This window comes from Clinocottus analis, unplaced genomic scaffold (genome assembly GCF_023055335.1).
Source record: "Clinocottus analis isolate CAN_PGR_092001 unplaced genomic scaffold, fCliAna1.0.p SCAF_9, whole genome shotgun sequence".
Taxonomy (NCBI): domain Eukaryota; kingdom Metazoa; phylum Chordata; class Actinopteri; order Perciformes; family Cottidae; genus Clinocottus; species Clinocottus analis.
Window position 1 is genome coordinate 459,603 of NW_027176251.1, and position 20,524 is coordinate 480,126.

Sequence of the window (20,524 nt, forward strand, 5' to 3'; positions counted from 1 at the left end):
ACACATGATGCGGAGGCACACAGTTTAAGTTTTTCACTTTGCGTGAAACATGTTTGCTTTTATTTGAAGGAAAGACTCTTTAAAGGCCATTCCTCAGCCCTCTTCTGTCTCTTGATGGTCCCCTCTCGCTCTCTCTCCTTCCTCCTCTTCCTCCTCTTCACCTTTCCTTCTCTCCGGGCCTCAGCTGTTGCCTTTCTGCAAAACAAGACACTCGATTACGTTCACCTCATCGGAAACCTCATACATCCAGCTCGGCCCGCATCGACCCGACAATTTCTCGCGGGGACCCGAGGCGTGACGGATTACCGCGCGGCGGCTGCGGCGGCAACGCTGTCGGGCATTAGCGAGCGATTGATCACTGCGATTGGCTCGCAAACAACAGTCGTTTTTTTTGGACACGAGGGTCATAAATCTGTCCGTGGGGAGCCGGCTGATTGGGTTATTTTAAAGCCTCGGCCCTGTTTAGGCCGAGTTTGAAGAGGGAGAGTGAAGACAAAGAGCACCTGGTTTATTGTGTTTGTTACCGGGAGAAAGTTAAATGTTTATAGGAGGAGACGGAGAGTTAGATTTACTCTCAGAAGTGATGAGTTTGTTCTATTTCAATTGAGAGATTTCTGTTTTTGTTTGTGCTTTTTTTTCCCCAATGGGTTTGAAGTGGGCGGGTGTTATGTCACTCTCTTGTGTTTTACATCACTCTCTTGTGTTTTACATCACTCTCTTGTGTGTTTTACATCACTCTCTTGTGTTTTACATCACTCTCTTGTGTGTTTTACATCACTCTCTTGTGTGTTTTACATCACTCTCTTGTGTGTTTTACACCATTCTTGTGTGTTTTATATCACTCTCTTGTGTTTTACATCACTCTCTTGTGTTTTACATCACTCTCTCATATGTTTCACGTCACTTTCTTGTGTGTTTTACATCACTCTTTCTCTGGCGATGGTGGTTTAGCCATCATCATCATCATCATCATCGGCGACGTGGTCCCGCTCATCGTGATCATACTTTTTTTTCGACATTGTTTTTTTGTCAATTTTTTTTTCACACTTTTTGTCAAAAAAAATTTCAGTTTTTTGTCCAAAAAAATTTTCACACTTTTTTTGTCCCAAAAAATTTTCACACTTTTTTTTTGTCTTTTTTTCATACTTTTTTCCATATTGTTTTTTTGTTATACTTTTTTTTGTCACTTTTTGTTGGCCTACTTTTTTTGGTCAAATTATTTTGTCATACATTTTTTTGTCACATTGTTTTTTTGTCACATTTTTATTTTGTCACGACAGCATTTAGCTGGAGAATGAACAGCGGTGAGTCTCCAGCATGTTGTAGCGCTACGAGACGTTGTCTTGCTCATTGTGTGTTTATTCAGGACAGAACTCAAGCTGCTGTGAGCCGCAGGCTCCAACATCAACAGCAGGCGCACTTACTTTCTCATAATTACGGAAAAAAAAATTGTCATGATTTTTTTTTGGCAACTTTTATTTTGTCATGACTTTTAAAAAAAACATTTTGTCATACCTTTTTTGGTCATAATTGTGGTTTTTTTGTTGTCATGATTATGACACTTTTTTGGGGGGCAGAAATGAGCTTCCATAGAGTTTATACATGTTTAAAGTCATTGAGGAATTGGAGTGATTTCAGAGACTTTATGAGGGATAATTTGCTGATTTCTCATCCAAAATGTACTTTGGCTTCAAATTAGAAAGATGACTTTAGAGAGAAACCAAATGAGACTTTTTCCATTGGGGATGTTGTAAGAATGTGTATTAATTTACATATTCTAACCACACCCATCGTAATTTAACCTTTTAATCTCCCAATAAAGACGATTTGTTCCATGAATACGAGTCCGCAAAGAAGAGAAGACGGTAACTCAAGTCATGCATATACATCATAGACCTGAGAATCAAACATCTGGACCAGGTGTGTGATGGTGAAGAGACAGAAATAACTTTCTCGAATACACCTGAGTGTGTGTTGAAATATTTAATTTGTGTGTGTTTTACTCATGAAGGGAAGATGCTTAAATCAGCTGAGGGAAGAAGGAAGAAAAGAAAAAAGAAAAGATGTGAGAGAGAGGAGGAACAGATGAAGCTCGGGTGAGGAGGGAGGGAGAGGAGGACGAAGAGGAGGAGGAGGAGGAGGAGGAGGAGGGTGTTGTTGATTGATTCTCATACAAGAGTGGTATCGCAGACAGATCTCCATACCAGACCACAGGGCTCTGGGGATCTGTGTGTCTGTTACTGGAGCCGAGCTGGTTTCCATAACTCCAACCACAGATTACCAGTTCCTGTCGACTTTCCCCGTCTCGCTCCTCATCTCCCTCACTGTCTCTTTTTATTTTTTAGTTTCTATAAACATTCATGCTCTAATCTCTGGGGTTGAGTCTGACATATTCAGGACCGTCTACGTAAATATGCTGAGCGTCAGTTTGCAGCACAACTGGAATTAAATTTGTTCAAACTGACAACTGAAGGAGCGTTTTTTTTTTTCTTCTCGCCTGTCCGTGTTTCAAAGGTGAGTGTTTTTTTTTTTGTGTCCTTGGAAATGTTTCTTTTGCGACATAAAAAGTGTCCATTTTTTGTGTTAATTACGGCGTTTGTCTCTAACAATGGTGTCATCGGTCGTCTCGTGGTGACAGCATACATTATTGGAAACATTGACATTCAGTGGAATAACAAAGGTTTAAATGTACAATATTAATCTTTAAAATGATGGATGGTCCATCTTCAAGCAAGTAAACGAACAAAATCTAATTGTGCAAAATGTCAAACAATGTCCTCCATATTCACTTTCTTATTTTCACATAATGACTATAATGCTGGTACTTTTAATTCCTTTTTACATATTTTAGTGAACATTTTTAAAGGGAGAATCTGAACGAGATTAGCTGGACAACATGTTGATGCGAACAGGAGGGGGGGGGGGGCGTTGGGCCAAATCTGAGCAAAATGGCGATCAACAAGTGTGAGATGAAACGAGTCCTGATGGAGGCGCCGTCACGCTGGATCGTCTGTTTTCATTCAGGGGGCAATTATAAATAAATATATTTAATGACATATCCTTATATGTCTGTGTTTATCTCCCATATTGTCTGTCAAACATGTTGACTTGATTTTTTTTCACAGTTTTATCCCTGAAATTCTGTCTCTGTCGTGTTGAGCCTAATTTAAGTCTGATTACATTTGCAATTTCAAGCCAATTTCCCCCAAAAAAGGATTAATTGTCCTTTTTTTTGTGTTTTTCTCAAAACTCCTTAAAGGATATTAACAATTTCTGCATCTCACTACAACATTTTATTCCTTAAACTGCACTTTTATTCTTCTTTTGTTGCTTTTTGACTGTTTAATGTTGTAATGAATGTCCTGAATTGTTTTAAAACCTTGTTTTGCGTTGTGTTTTGATGCGTTTTAAAGGTTTTATGTGAAGCACTTTGAATTGCCTTGTTGTTGAAAATGTGCTCTACAGATAAACTTTGCCCCCCCTCCTCCTCCTCCTCCTCCGCCCTCCTCCTCCTCCTCCTCCTCCGCCCTCCTCCTCCATAGTCGGCCTGATGTCGTCGGTCGTCGCCCCGGAGAAGTCCACCTCCAACACCATGGGCCCCAAAGAGGTCAGTGCGTATCCGACACAGCCGTGGATTAACGGCATTGCAATCCAGCCTGATTAAGAAAACCTTAAATTAATCCCAGTATGGGGCGAGCTGCTTTAATTGTCTTAATTTCTCTCTGATTTGTTCCGTCTCACTTCATTTCTGCAGCCCTGAAATTGCGTCGGTGGTGGTAAAATAACCGTAGTTGAGAGAAAAAAGCTATGTTTTTCTTTGAGGCTGAAATGCACTTCAACGACGACTCGAGGAGAATTTGTACATTTACAATAAACATGCGACGCTTCGGCTGATGCGGGAAGGATTGATGAAGAGGAGGTGAACGCCACTGTGGGGATTAAGAGAATAATAACAAGGATGGTGATACTTTAGCGACTAAAAAAGACTTTAACTTTTTGGAAACAGTGTGTGAAAATCCTCCCGCGCCCATTTTAAGTCCCAGCATGCCCCATTCAGATAATCTTTTGGCATAAAATACGTAATTTTGTTCCATTTTTGAACCGAACGACACAGTTTTTTGACTGAAACTCCTTCCTAACAGGCCAATGCTTTGTTTTATTGTGATTTTTGTTGCAGATTCTGATTCTTTAGGTCCTAATCTTTACAAAAAGGTGTCTTATTGATGCTCCAGGAGGCTTTTGGGGGGAATCTGGCTCATGTCATGCTGGATGTTCATAGTTATTGTCAGAATATCTTTTAAAAGTGATTTTTTTTTTTTTTGCAGATTTACATTTTTCTCCCAAGACTCTGCTGAACAAATACATACAATAAACACAAGTATTGGAATTAATTTGGGGTTCCTACGACAACTTAAACAGAGGAAAAAGAAGTCTGGAGACAACATTAGTTCCACAGTTTTCACCGGGTTCAATGACTTTTTGACCTTTTCCCCTCCAGGTGGAGCTGATCCTGGTGAAGGAGCAGAACGGGGTCCAGGTCACCTCGAGCACCATCGTGACTCCGACGCCTCCTCAGATTAACTCCTCCGGTGGGGACGGGGAGAGGGAGACCTGGGGGAAGAAAATCGACTTCCTCCTGTCCGTGATCGGGTTCGCCGTGGACCTCGCCAACGTCTGGAGGTTCCCCTACCTCTGCTACAAGAACGGAGGAGGTGAGATGGATTTAAAAAAAGGTGGATTCAGGGTGCACCTCACTCGTTGCACGTGTATGCAGATTATCAGATTTTTTTTTCCCCCTTTCCAGAGATCAAAATAGGGGAAAAAGCAGCACAGCTGCTCTGAATAGATTAGCAGGAACAATCAGTGCCACTAATTACGGCTGTTTAACATAGAGCTCTCATTACGTTTAGGAGCTATAAATAATGCCGTCGCCATATTTCAGGCCGACTGTGTGTGTGTGTGTGTGTGTGTGTGTGTGTGTGTGTGTGTGTGTGTCCCAAAATCTGGCATGCTGGCACACCTGTATTTTGGGGGACAATATTGAGTCAATCGACCCCAATATTGTTCTATTTCTACTATCATGTGGGGACATTTAATGCTTTTAATTGATGAATGACAGTAGATTATGGGGAGAGTCTACTCTGTGACTGTACTGACCTTTGACCTGTGTGTGTGTGTGTGTGTGTGTGTGTGTGTGCAGGTGCGTTCCTGGTGCCGTACATGTTCTTCATGTTGATAGCGGGCATGCCTCTCTTCTACATGGAGCTGGCTCTGGGTCAGTACAACAGAGAGGGGGCGGCAGGCGTCTGGAAGATCTGTCCCATCTTTAAAGGTATGGGACACGTATTTAGATGGAAAAGACACACACGCACATGCCTTCACATGCATCTCCATGCATGCCTGTCTGTCTGATAATGGACCGTTAATGTCTGCCCACATGCCCGTCTGTCTGCACGCCAGTCTCTCTTTTGTCTGCTCGTCTCCCGTGTTGAGCGGCGGGGCGACAGGCATTGTTTATCCTCACCAGAACATCAGGTTCTGTTGGCACTCGGATGGAAAGCGAATGAAAATTGGGCTTTTAAGACCTCCTCGTCCCGATTGTCCGAATCCTCCCCGTCAAAACGGTGGAGGTAAACACTCTGTGGAGCGGTACTTTTTAACACATCGATAAGCAACGCGCACTTCAGGAGAAATGACATCCGAACGTGCACTAATGGAGGAACGAGCGCTAAGGCCACTGGTTGGAAAATCTAATTATACACTTTGTATTCCCTAGATACACCGTCTGCACACTGTGACCTCGCTCTACATCCTGTGTACCCTGCTCTGGTGAAGTTATAGTTTCACTTAAGTCCATATTTAACGTCTCTATATGAATCTAAAGATGAAAAAAAAATACAAAACACAGCCTCAAACACCATTATTACAGCAGACCAGCTGCTGCTTCACTGTAGTTTTGTTGGATCTTGTGCTTGTTGGTCTGGAGGTGGCCCACAGTGTGTACTCCTTCATGGCGTGTGTGTGTGTGTGTGTGTGTCTGTCTCCGAGTGTGTGAACATGTGCCGTCTGTCAGGGACCACACTGAGTAGGTTGACGTTGTAATCACACGCTTCACTCTCTCACTGTCTCTCAGCGGGGGGATAACAGTAATTATTCAAACACACACACACACACACACACACACACACACACACATGCCCGTATTGACAGTAATTATTCCGATCAACAAGCTGGTTTCCTCTCAGGATCAATGCATTTGAAGAAAATGACCAAGAGAGGCCGACAGACGGAGCGATGGCACGGCCTCATGCGGCGCTAATAAGAAGCCCCCCCCCCAAATATCACATCCACATTACAAAAGGAATCAATAAGGCTCGTGGTCGTAGAAGGACATTGTTTCATATGCATAAAAAGGGTAGATGTGTTGATAATCCAGGCATGAAGAGGCGATCTTCAGAAGTTGTGTCGCTCCCTGTGTGAGCTCTCTGCTGGTGTAATCCATCAGGATCTCGTCCCTGTTCAGTTCAGCTGAGCCTAAGTTTGAACACGACTGTTTCTACAGACTCGCAACGGCCATCTTGACCGAATACCTTGAAATTCGGTTTAAAAGTCCCCGTCCGTGGCCGGATGAAGGTCTCACCGCGGGGAGTTCGCCTCCGGCACGCGGATGAAGGCCATGGTATTCGTACGATTTACGGACTGCTGTTCGTCTTGTGGTGACATTTGCAGGATGAAAGCATCCAATATGCTAAAGGCGTGTGTTGCATGGCGGCGTGAAAGAAGGCGGTCAACATCCGAGAAAAGTCAAAGATGTGGATAAACAAAGTTAATGTTCATTAGAACGAGACAAACTTTGTGTGCGTCCTCAGGTATGAAAGCTGCTGTTTCAGCTGTTTACTGTTGTAGCTGCTGGAGGTTTAAGACGTTTATAACGATACTTTACATGGAGCGAGGGGCCGAGAGACAAAAAATGCTGCTGCTGTCACAAAAATAATTGTATTTCAATTTAAAAATGATCTAAAACTTTATATATTTTTGTCAAATATTGGATGATTTTCCCCCGTTGGAACTTCGGAAGTTATTTACATGCAAGTATCCAACTGCAAAGGTATTCATTGTTTTTTTGGGGAGTTTCTTATTCCTTTAATTGAAAAAAAAATATATTACAACACTTAAAAAGTCCTAAATTAGCGTTACAAACATAAAAGACGTTGCACACATTTTTGTTACAAATCTAACACTACCCTGATGTCCATATGAAATAAACGAGACTAAACTAAAAGTCATAGGCCTTTAATGTTTACCTGTGCATTTTATAAGCATGTAATATAAGTATAAGTAAGCGTATAAGCTTGTAATATCGTATAAGTAAGCTTATAAGCTTGTAATAACTATGTAATAAGTAGTATGGACAATAAAGGTCCAAAAAGTAACTAGTTACTATTGTTGTAATCTCCCTTTACAATGTTGAGGACTTGAAGTATAATGTAGCAGTACATGGAGCAGTACCTCAATGTACAGAACTGTACTTTAGTAGTACTTGGTTACTCTTTACAGCCATGGCGGTGCCATGAGGGATTGAACCCAACAACCTTCATGGCGGGAAGCATCTCCGTCTTTGAGGCCCGTGAACATGACTCATCCTGCGTTGCTCCTCACAGGCGTCGGCTTCACGGTGATCCTCATCTCTCTGTACGTCGGCTTCTACTACAACGTCATCATCTCCTGGGCGCTGTTCTACCTCTTCTCCTCCTTCACCGGCGAGCTGCCGTGGGTCCACTGCAACAACTCCTGGAACAGCCCGAACTGCTCCGACTGGGCCGACAACAGCTCCATCGACGACATCTACAAGGCCACTCCGGCGCAGGAGTACTTTGAGTAAGTTGGCCCGAACGCAGGCTGAGATATACATTCATGAGTGTATGTTTAATATATGGTTTGTTTTTATTCAAGAACATACAATTGCATCAGTTTGGAGCCTCACCTACTCATGAAAATAGTTGTTCTAGTCAAACTTAAGACAACTGAGCAGCTAAAGTGAATTTTTATAAAGCTAACATGGCTAACACCTTATGCTTATGCTTTATAGTTATAACTGTAATTCTCTATTCTAAATTATCTATATTTTGAGTTTGTTGGACCTTCAGCAATATGAAAAAGTGCAAAAACTCTGCCTTTCAAAGCCAACATACACTTTATGTACACATCCAGCTACTAAAACATTGGTGTAAAGCTGAGCTAAGCTCTATATTCCCACTGCAGGATGTGCACAGGAAAAAGCACAATTCTGCAATATCTGCAACCACGTACGTTTATGCATCCATGTGTTCATGCATTCACACACACACACACACACCCTCACAGACATTTGACCCTTCGTGGCAAAGGTCAGCCCCATAGGGCGAAAAACTGTGGCCACCAAAGGGAGGGGGAATCTTGATGGACTTCGAAACTGACACAGCTCGCTACAGAGCTGCTGGCTGCAGCTAAAACGTTTGATGCCGTGCATTAATGGAGCGAAATAAAAACTGGATAGGATTTAGTATCTGGGTATGAATACTTTTTAAAAGACAAATGTACAACAGGTATCTTTTCCCCCGAAGACGGATCCAGAGTTTGGACGCATTTAGCGTCTGCAGCCTCCCACGGCGTGAAGCCGAACAGGTGCCTCCATCACAAGCGAGGGGCTGTCCTGTTGTGACAGGTGTGACATTTGATCCGTGCTCGTCGAGAGCGGCGGTGAGCTATTTACACGGAACCACCTGCAGACAATTTGACCGCATCGGTTGAACATCTCTGAAATGATCTGGATGGAGGGCCTCGGCAATGTTCAGTCTCTATTGCCATGTCTTTGGCAGACTTTCCTGATCTTCGATGGGCCTCAAATCCAAAACATCTCAGCAACAGATGCACCGAGACGTCATGCATCTGGCCAAATTGCCTATAGGGTTGTTACATGTCTCTTGTCACCAATGAAGCCGGGGTACAGAGCTTCCAACAAAGGCCAGACTTTGATTGCCGAGCCAATGTCCTTCTTCTTTTTTAGGTGTATATTTAGCTCAACTGATGTTGTGAATAATAATGTTGTTTTTGACTTGTGGTCTTCAGGTTAAATCCCATGTGTATAACTTTTAAATGATAGATTCAACAACGTCCAAGGCAATATTCGTCATCCCATTGCCTGAAAACATAAACGCTGACCTCTGGTGTGTACTGTAACGTATGCATATCAACTAGTGGACCGTACTTGTCACAGAAATTGAATAGGGACTCGGGAGCGGTCATGTTTCTTACCAGAATGCTCTCTTTCCTTAGACGAGGGGTGCTCCACATCCAGGACAGCAACGGCATCGATGATCTGGGCCGTCCACGTTGGCAGTTGACTTCCTGTCTCGCCGTAGTGATGGTGCTGCTCTACTTCAGTGTCTGGAAAGGTGTTAAGACCTCTGGCAAGGTGGGGAACGGATACAGTCGCCATTTTGTGTGTGAAACACCATAAAAGTGCAACTCCTATCCAAACAGATGTAAGCAATGGGATCACTTCACTGGGATAGCTCGGGTATTTTGACGTGGTGCCGATCCATCAATCTAATGCGCTGACAATAAAAAATAAAACAATTCTAGTATCTATGGCTGTTGCATGACTGTAACAAGCCTGTCCAATCTAAATATAATAATTTGGTGGTCTACCTGCCTGTGCACTCATTGCTCCTCATCCTCTGCAAGCAGCTAGCTTGACATTGTTCTGTGTGTGTGTGTGTGTGTGTGTGTGTGTGTGTGTGTGTGTGTGTGTGTGTGCCTCATGCAACCCTTTCAGGTTGTGTGGATCACAGCCACGATGCCCTACGTGGTCTTGACTGTGCTGCTGCTCCGCGGAGTCACCCTGCCCGGAGCCATCGATGGCATTAAGGCCTACCTCTCTGTGGACTTCCTGAAACTCTGTGATGCCAAGGTGAGTTTCAACAAGAGAGAGAGAGAGGGGGGAAGGATGGGGGAGGGTGAGAGGAGAGGAAAATAAGGCATGGGAATGTGTTTTTGTTCCTCTATCCAACAATAGTACGTCAAACAATGTAAAAGCCATTTTGAAAGTGGGGTCTGTCCACTATATATCTTTACAATTATGACCTTGGGAAAAAACAAATAACAACCAAATGTAAGCATCGCTTTGATTTTTAAATTACGAACAGTTCCATATCTGTGTTCCCAATGTAAGTTTGTTTCTTACATTTTTCCAATTACAAACAGTCTTTTCCGTCAACAGATGACGTTCTGTGTTCGAGGCTCGGCCGGCAACAAGGAGACGTGTTTCACTATGACGTGCAAAATAGGATGAGAAAGAAAAAGCAACTAGGGTTGAGAAGTAGTAGAAACCGTCAGCACATTGTCAAAAATGAATCATCTTTAACGAGAGGGGCGGTTTTGATCGCCGTCTCTTTTAGTCCACAAGTTTCCTCGGGCAAGACACTGAACCGCAAATTGCTCCCGAAGGTTGTGCCACCGCTGTGTGAATGACTGTGTGTAGCATCCGATGAGCAGGTTGACACCTTGTATGGCCGCCTCTGCCGTCAGTCCCAGTTTATATCGATGTACCATTGCAACATTGGTTTATCGTCGTAAATACTGTCAGAGAGACATGGGAAAAAAAGCGAGGAAATTGTTTGTGTCCCCTGTCTCTAATATGTTCCTTATCTGCGATAGATGCTATCACAGCACAAAGGGGCTCAATGAGTACGTATACGGGACTAAAGGACTCTGTTATAGAGAACCAGAGAGAAAGCAAAGAAGAGAGATGCGTGGCGGCAATTGGAGAATTAGATTAGATAGATTCATGGAGCAGTAATTTGCAAAATTACCCCCCGTATTCACAAGCGTCTTTCATCTACTGCCGTTGAATGAGTTTCCTGCAATTATCCCTAATAATGGCTTTTTTCCCTCTCCTGTGCCTTTTGTTTGCCGCTTCACACAAGTGTGCTCGTTGTGTCGCTCCCCCCCAGGTCTGGATCGAGGCAGCGACTCAGATCTGCTTCTCTCTGGGAGTGGGGTTCGGCGTGCTAATCGCCTTTTCCAGCTACAACAAATTCAGCAACAACTGTTACAGGTACAGACGCAACAAGGAGACGGATCAGGCGGGAAGGATTTTAGAGTTGCTTAAACACACACACAAACAGACACACAAAGACACATAGGCAGGTGAATTACAATAACCTTTGAAGCTCCTTGAAACCCGCTATGTCTTTGACGCCACGCTGTGCCGCAGACAGCCGGAGCAGCAATCAAAACTGTCGCGCTCTTTGAAAATCATCAGCGTCCCGCAGGAGCCTTTTATCTGCGTTTTTTTTTAATGTTTCTGATAACTGACACGCGGTGACACGGTCCAACCTTGAGGATTCCTCCATGAGGAAAACACAAAATCACGGAAAATTCGGGACTTCTGTAGGACGGCGTGACTTCACGGTCAGTCTGCTTACCGCCCTTTGTGTACATTCTCACACACTGAGTCTGTGTTATTTTTGCAGTTGAAGGGACCACTTGCCTGTCTGCCACATAATAGGAACAATATTGACCACCTGACTAATCCATAAAGTCTATCTATGGTGTCTAAACTGTTCCCCAGACTCATTACGGCAAGCTAACGTTGCCGTAACGGGCCGTAACCCACCAACGACAGACTCTTCATTGACTCATGGTTCTGTTTTACATTCTCATTATGTCCTGTTGTTGTTTTTATTTCACCTCATTTGATTGTATCGCTCCAGGGACGCCATCATCACCAGCTCCATCAACTCCTTAACCAGCTTCTTCTCCGGCTTTGTGGTCTTCTCCTTCCTCGGGTACATGTCCCACAAGCACAACGTGGCGCTGGATAAAGTCGCCAGAGACGGTACGGTGTTATTTGTCATGCTCTTTCGCATTTTACGTCTCTGGGCTACCGGATCTTTAACGTCTGCTTCGATGTGCAACGCTCAAAATAAAATCTGCGTTCGACTTTCCTTGCTTTGAATGTGTTGTTCTGCAGGTGCCGGTTTGGTGTTTGTCATTTACCCAGAAGCCATTGCGACATTACCTGGCTCATCCGTGTGGGCGGTTATCTTCTTCATCATGCTGTTGACTCTGGGCATTGACAGTGCTGTGAGTATGGACCTCCCACCAACCCCCAAAAAGGCATTTTTAAAGGCCACATTTTTTTTTTTTAGCATTTTTATGACATCCATAGAAAGGTTTGGTGTCATTTGAAACTGCAGACTCATATGTTAGGATCAATCAAAGTTAGGCTTTGCACGGGGATGATGACATCACCGTTTTCGTTGTCTTCGCCGCCATCTTGGTTGCACCTTACTAGCACGTGGCATGAATCGTGTCAGACAGGTTGATGTTGCTGCAACAGCTCTGGTGTTTATGTGGATTTATGGTCCGTCTAGAGAGACTCGCTGTTGTTGTGTTTTTAAATCTAACTCTCCGGGTGTCTTGTGTTGTAGATGGGGGGGATGGAATCGGTGATCACGGGTCTGATTGATGAGTTCAAATGCCTCCACAAGCACAGAGAGCTGTTCACCCTCTTCATTGTCGTTTCCACCTTTCTCATATCCCTCTTCTGTGTCACAAATGTGAGTATCACAAATTCTGGTTGTAACACTGTCCAACAAAATGCCGACGACTATCCGCAAATGCAACGAACTGAATCATCAGATTTGAATAACACATTTTGCATTCACTTTAAATGTGTCCTGTTTCACCAGGGTGGGATGTACGTGTTCACTCTGCTGGACCACTTTGCGGCGGGAACATCGATTCTCTTTGGAGTGCTTATTGAAGCCATCGGCATTGCATGGTTTTACGGTGAGAGAGAGAGAGCGACGGACAGCGGGGAATGAAAAACAGATGAATTATGTTTTCATGCCCACCAAAGCTGATGCTCTATTAAAGGTTTGATAAGAAATCACTTGGTATAGAGGCGCTGTGCCACAATGCCCCATAGTTCTATTAGACCTGAGGATACTGAGAGCTACAAAAGTCTATTGGCCTCTTCCGTCTGCATGTGGTGTTAAAGCACAAGGATATACTGTACCTGTGCCGCTCATGAGAGCTCGGGGAGGTTAAATGGCCAGCGTTTTGAACCTCTGTGTTCATTCAGCAGTGAGCCACATCAAGGAAATTGCAGCTGTGGAACAGGCAATTCCCATTTGTCATGGGAGTCAGCTGTCTAATAGCTGGGTTGTAGATTGCGGTGGGTGGCAAGTGGATGGGTGACCTCCAACTCAATTTCTCTGTCTGCAGATGTCTAAATCCTTTTGACACTCGATTTGATCCAATTTTTTGCGATCATCTCTACAATGCTATATGTTTTATCGCCCCAAATTACTGTTTATCTTTGCATGGGTTAAGAGTTTTCGAGGGGTGAATGTCTCTCAGGTGATTATTATCATTATTATATCAGGCACTCTTATCAGCACAACACATAATACATACTTACGTTGTGTAGTAATACATAGGCACTTTATTCATAATTCAACCCCTTATTGGCTGATTGAGTCAGCCATTTTGGGTTTCTTCCTTCTTTCTGTTTGACGCGTGAATTATTGGCGGAAAGCTGCTTCATGGTGGACGTTCACCTTGACGTGCAATTTTAAGAAAAATTGCACATACAAAAACTACAAAAAAAGAAAGTAAATAAATGTATTTTTGTTAAAAGTTATGACAAAAAAGAGTCATGACAAAAAAAGGCGATTAAAAAAAGTCATATAATTTTTTTATGTCATGACAAAAAAAGGCGATTAAAAAAAAGTCATAATTTTTTTTTTTTTTAAAAGTCATTACAAAAAAGAGTTATGACAAAAAAAAAGGCAATTAAAAAAAAGTAATATAATTTTTTTATGTCATGACAAAAAAAGGCAATTAAAAAAAGTCATATAATTTTTTTTTTTTTTTTAAGTAATTACAAAAAAAATGGCGATTTAAAAAAAAAAAAAGTCATTTACATTTTTTTGGAGCACCGTCAGCCGAAGTCACGAACAACTCAAGCACATCTGGGGACTCCAGCAGGCACCAAAATATGATAAAAACAATCTAAAGGTCAAGGAAAAGGGTTTACCTGAACTTCCATATTGACTTGCTTGTCTCATGTCTACTGAACCTGGACCGTGGAGGGTCCATGAAGGGCTAAATACTAACCAGGCCCGAGGCGGGTGGGGTCAGCACTTTGGTGGGTCCTGACCTTGGCAAGCCAGATAAATCAAGCCTAAGGCTTCAGCGGGTCTTTTCTTTTTCATGTCTTCATAACTGCTGAGAGGAACCCTTGACCCCCTCGAGGCGACTGTGGTCTTTTCGTTCTGCTGTCCACCACATAAATACATTAAGCCGTGCTGAATACCTGGTCGTCGGTCGGGATATGTTCCTCTTCAGTCTGAGAGATGCCTTCCAGGCAGGAAGAAAGATAACAAATGTACAGCCGGGACGAGGAAGTTGCGTCAGTAGCTTATTACAAACGGCTCTGCAGAGCGACTTTAGTCACCTACTGTCTTTACAATATTCTCAATACGTGTTAATCCATTTTTCAGCAATTTCTATGTATTTCAGGAGTGGACCGATTCAGCGATGACATTGAGGAGATGATTGGCCACCGGCCAGGCTTGTACTGGAGGCTGTGCTGGAAGTTTGTCAGCCCCTGCTTCCTCCTGGTGAGCCCGAGCACAGACTGACATGCAAAGTGGCAGCGCAAAAAGATCACCATCTTTTACACCATGACTCCAGTACTGACTGACTAGAAACAATTACATTCTATTGTTTGATAAATTGATAAATGAAGCATTTTTTTCTATCACTATACACTATTTACAACAATCCATCAGTTGAGTCAGTATTTTTTAAACTGCAAGCAAAATATTTACAATAATTTGGAAAATTAACAGCAATTGTTTTGAACCGATAATTCCTTTTTGAGTGTTTTGCATTTCAATCATTTTCTTCCGCAGTTCATCGTGGTGGTGAGCTTTGCCACCTTTAACCTCCCGAGCTACGGCGCCTACCTGTTCCCTCCGTGGGCCAACATGGTGGGGTGGTGTCTGGCCATTTCCTCCATGTCCATGGTGCCGCTCTACGCCATCTACAAACTCTGCATTCTGCCCGGGAAGTTTTGCGATGTAAGTCTACTGTAACTTTAACCCATGAGGACAGCCGTCACACGTCTTTTAACCTTATGGTAACTTGCCCAGCACAAAGAAAAACAGTTTTTAAAAAATCCTTAATTATCTTCACAATCACATTGTCGTGTATCTTCATTTCACGTGGCTACAATACTCCAACCCTTTACTGGACACGCAAAGAAAAACAGTTTTAAAAAAAAGAAGGTTTCCTTAGTTATCTCCACAACCACATGCTTGTTTAACTTAATTTCACGTGGATACAACCCTAAAGACATCGGCTCAGTACAAGATAATAAAAGTAACCGTTAAGTTTATGTACTTGCGTAAATTCCTACGACTCCCCGTGAGCTCCGTCAATTTTCTGCGGCGACCGTAAGGTTTTCAAACTTTTTCAATGGTGGATTTCAATAATAAACACATCTGCATAAGCGTCCGGGTTGGTAGGAGTCCAACACAACGATCCAAATCCACCTAGTCCCACTATTAGTATCTTAAAATTCACCAAAACAGAGATCTTTTTTGTACATCTCCATGTCTAGTCACTTCTATGGAAGACAATTTCCACCACAAAAAAAAATAAAAATAATTAAGTCAAAAAAAGTCATGGCGCTTTAAAATAATAATAATAATAAAAAAAGTCATAATTATGACTACAAAAAAAATAAATTATATAATTTTTTACATTTTTTTAAAGTCATGACAAAAAAAATCTAAGGGGAAATTAAAGAGGATTTAGTAGGATGTGTCCAGCCAGAGACGTTTCATTCAAAATCAAGTATCCCTTTAAAATGTCTCCCTTTTTAAAACTGTGGCTTCCTCCTGGAACAGAGACTGGCTTACGCCATCACCCCGGAGTCAGAGCACCATTTGGTAGACAACGGGGAGGTTCGGCAGTTTACGGTAAGTGTTGTTTTTATTTGTATCCTTAGAATTGTTTATTGATGCTGTTGAGCTGAAACCTCACACACGTCTCCAGTGTTTCAGATCAATAATTCACATCAACGTTAAAGCTGTTCAGCCAATTTCAATGAAGTCGTTTAGAATAATGTTTTATTTCATTTTCTCCACAGCTGCAGCACTGGTTGGTGGTCTGAAAAGTATGAAAAGTAGAGAGAGAGAGACAGAGAGAGAGAGAGAGAGAGAGAAAGCGAGAGAGAGAGAACATGATCATTGGGTGGATGAATGAATGCATAGCGAAGGTTTTAAGAATATAGGAAGAAAAAATAAAAGGACTTATATCGATTTATTTAAATCGATTACAGTGGCGGTTGAGGGGAGCAGTCTAAAAAGTGCCGACAAAAAAAGAAACCGTAGACATTTTAGTGTGCTTTAATTTCTAAAGTGGATGTGTGGAACTGTGCATCGACTCTTTCCACCAATGTGTTGACGCTGAACAGGATTCAGTTAAATATGTAACGTGGCGTTCTCCCATAATGCACTTCTTTTTTTTTGTCATGATCATGCGTGAATACGTCACTGAGATGCACACTGGAAGATTTCATAGTTTGATTTGCTTGTTTTTTTAAACATTTTTTGATTAATTTAAAATTATGTATTTTAATTACATGTGTATCCAATTTGTCATTCTGGATCAAGACAATAAAACAAAAAAAAACATCCAAATAATATTAAAAAAATGTCATGAGTCAGACATGAATGCTACAGACACAAGTTTCACTGAGTCCCAGTCCATGTCTAGTTTATTATATTTATTTATGTACTTATGTGCTCTTATTAAAGACTGTTATAATAAACATACTTCCTACATTGTTTGCATTAAAACAATGGACAGGAAATACCATTTGCTACACCATACAATAACATAACGAACATTACCTGAGTGATTATCATGTATCCATAAACAAAAAGGACTCATCAATAGTATTGATTGTCTAAAAGCACGAGTTAGATTCTAAAAAAAACATAAATACAACAAAGCCTGTCGATTATTAGACTTGAATAGCTTCAAACAGCTAAACCAATCAGCCTATTAAGTGAAAAAAAACACACAACTTCCAAAAAATACTTCCTGACAAGTTGATAAAAACATCATCAGCCGCTCCAAAGAGAGAAATAATGTTCTTTCTTTTCTTCAATAGACCACTTGATTGTTAACTTCATGGTACCAGCTCAGTCCCCTTTCCCTCGATATTAATAAGTTGTTGCCAATGCACATTTCATTAGTTGTGTGTTTTACCACCACAGAGTGTCACTGCCACACATCCAGAGAGCATAAAGCTTTAATCATAACGTTTACAGAGTCGTACGTGTTTCAAAACTGTTTAAAAAGCTGCTTTTTATTGAAAATGAATAGTGTGGAGTGTAATATATGACATAATATAAGTTATGTATCTGTGTAAGTAAATGTAATGTAGAGGGGCTTGTATTGTATTGTACTGTATGATAATATGAAAACAAGACCATATGTACACACACACACACACACACACACACACACACACACACACACACACACACACACATATGTATGGATTATTGCTTTGTTACTGTGAAGTTGATACATAGTAGCCTTAAGGATCTTAATAATAATCACATCATGGAGTTTTCATATGAACTCTCTTCTCATGAACTCTTTCTTTGTCATCAGAGACATGAAACATGTTTTTTTTAACTGGTCCTCGATGAGTCGTACACTATTGTATGTAACACACTGAAGGGTTAAATAAAGTGTGTGCTGCTGTACTGTGCCTTGTGCTGTTTCTGACTGTATGACTTTGTTTTGTACTGTCGAATAAAACGTAATTAATCAAAGTATTACATTTAAAATCCCTTTTTGTTGCTTTATTTCAGGATAAAATTACAGTTGTGCCACTTTTATACTTGTCTCTGTTAAGCACTGCAGCAGTTTTATATAAGGTCTATATATACATATATATATATATAATATATTTTTGTGAAGAGTACAGTTGTCTAGAGCTTTTTAAGATGAATTTACAGTGTTTATCACAGGACCGTCTGTCACAGCAGACCAACATTTGGAGATAATTGCTATTTAAAAAGCTTTTGTTTTGATGTTTTGACATTTTCAAAATCAGCAACATGTTGTATGGCCATCATAGGTATATATTTTCAGTGTTTAGACATTACTGACCTTTAACAAATCAATCATTTTGGTTGTGGAGGACAGTCTCACCTACAATTATGCTCTCACTCAGCAGTTAATGTCGTTGGTTCTTTTCTCGACGCTTAAAAGACAAAAATACCTAAATAAATAAATTTCTGAACAGATTTTTGTCACTCATCCTGTGTCCAAGCTGCAGCCGCGTCGAGGGAATTATTGCTCAGTTATATTTGTGTCCCCTTGTAATTGAGAAGGTTTTAAAATGTAAATATTCACTTTGTAATTGTTCTTTGTGATCCACAGTAATTACCCACTCAGCAAGCCTCCAATGTCCCACTGCAGCGTTCATAGAGATCAGATGATCTCCATCCGGCACATTAGCTTTGAGAAACATTCATAGTGGACAAATATTGTTTTACCATAAAGACATGCGTATAAATATATACATATATACCACTTGCTTTACTCCTATTACAACGCGTCACAGTAAACCATGATGTCAACTCTCAGTCCTTCTTTAAACATCGTATATGACATGGAAGGAGGTCCTTTTGTGTGTTTTTCATGCCACCTTTCCTCCTTTTGTTGCTATACTGAGTACCGGCTCAGGCAAATTTAAGCCGAGGGTTTCCAAATGCTGTCGTGCGAGGACAATCGCAAAGCAATTTTGGCCCTGTGAGGATCAGGGGGTTTAAAAGGCGCCATTATCGCAACCAGTAAACAACAAGCAATTATGTATAATTTCATGTCTCGCCACAAACCGTTGTCCACGCAGGGGAGAGGCGGTGCGCTGCATTATATCATGATACGGCAGGTTTTCCATCATCGTATTGTGTATATAGCGCAGATTTTATAAGGATATTCTTGCGATTTGGCCAAAAGAAAATGTAAATTCATGAGCGTTTCCATGCAAATATTCAGAGTTGGTTCACCATGATGAGCAGCAGGTGGCGCTACGTCTCCAGTCAGGTGACATTTTATTATTGCAGAAGAAGAGGGTGCAGCGAGATGACATAATTACTACAATTTAATTGGAGTATTAAGAAGTCAGCTAGATTGTTTTCACCTAAAGGTAAAAACAAACAGACTTTCGCCCAGGAGATGGAGCACAATTTACACAGATAACGTCTTAATTTTGACTTATTTTGCGCTTTTTTTTAACGTTGCACACACACTTATTTTAACCCGAACCACAAGCTTAATTACCTACATGTGTTGCCTAAACATAACCAAGTAGTTGTGTTGTGTAAGTCAACCTAAAAACTAAGTAAAGCATGTCGGAAGTTTATTTAAAATTAGACACAAGTCTGTTTCCATTTCACTCGTTCCTCGAGACGAGACTATGAGTTTGTAGCTAACCCTGAACGTTGGAACTGTGAACCTTTGAAATGTAGCTCAAGACCCTTTTGTTCAGATTTTATTTAGTTTCTCATTTAATTAGACCATTGTTATGGTTTTAGCATGTTGCTTTACGTCTTTTTTTGTTTATTTTGTAATTGTGAAGCGCTTCATGACACCTGCTCCCGTTAGCTTGGTAGCATGCTACGTGACAGCAAGAAACTGCGTTTGATCTGCGTGTTGCTACATTTGGAAGTGTCGGTTCATGTTAAGCTAGGCTACATGTTAAGCTAGGCTACATGTTAAGCTAGGCTACATGTTTAGGTTGAGGTCATAGCAAGGCGCTAGGTAACAGATTATGTCAACAAGTTTCCTCCCAGACATAGAAGTACAGAGTTGTGTGAAGACTCAGTGTGAAGCTTGTTTAGTTTTGTTGTTACACACTGCCCTCTATCGACCAAACGCCTGCACTGCACGTCACTCCTTTAAATATGATAGTTGTCAACATCTCATATCATATATATATATATATATATATATATATATATATATATATATATATATATATATATATATATATATATATATATATATATATATATATATATATATAAAAGAGTCAGAGAGTTCATGCAACAGCCCAGAGTCCAACAAGAGAACACATTGTTGGCTTAATTTTATAAATTCTGTGTCAAGCTGCAGGGAAATCCAACATGGAGTCAATTAATAAACTGTAAATATATTTCAAACGTACTAAGCACTCAAATAAAGTTACAACAAATACAGCCAGAGCATTTAATTAAAACTAAAGCTTAAAAATGATACGGTGAGTCATCACCATTTGAAGCAAAACCTCTTTCCTTTTTTCATGAGAACATTATATTTATAAGTAATCAATATTGATGAATCTTTAAGGGTTTTCAGGGTTCCACGTGAAACTCTGCATCGCCATGTTTATATAATG

The 20,524-nt window shown here is 41.2% G+C and overlaps 1 protein-coding gene across 1 annotated transcript; it reads left to right on the plus strand.

Moving 5' to 3' along the window:
• Positions 1-2,487: 2,487 nt before the first annotated feature.
• slc6a3 (solute carrier family 6 member 3) lies at positions 2,488-17,515 on the plus strand. Its single transcript, XM_068569404.1, has 16 exons — positions 2,488-2,514; positions 3,543-3,607; positions 4,499-4,712; positions 5,201-5,332; positions 7,662-7,878; positions 9,316-9,454; positions 9,818-9,952; positions 10,995-11,098; positions 11,757-11,881; positions 12,017-12,129; positions 12,477-12,605; positions 12,738-12,837; positions 14,575-14,675; positions 14,970-15,137; positions 15,969-16,040; positions 16,211-17,515. Exons 2-16 carry the CDS (start codon positions 3,551-3,553, stop codon positions 16,232-16,234), a joined length of 1,830 nt encoding a protein of 609 aa, XP_068425505.1. The 5' UTR covers positions 2,488-2,514; positions 3,543-3,550; the 3' UTR covers positions 16,235-17,515.
• The last annotated feature ends 3,009 nt before the right edge of the window (positions 17,516-20,524 follow it).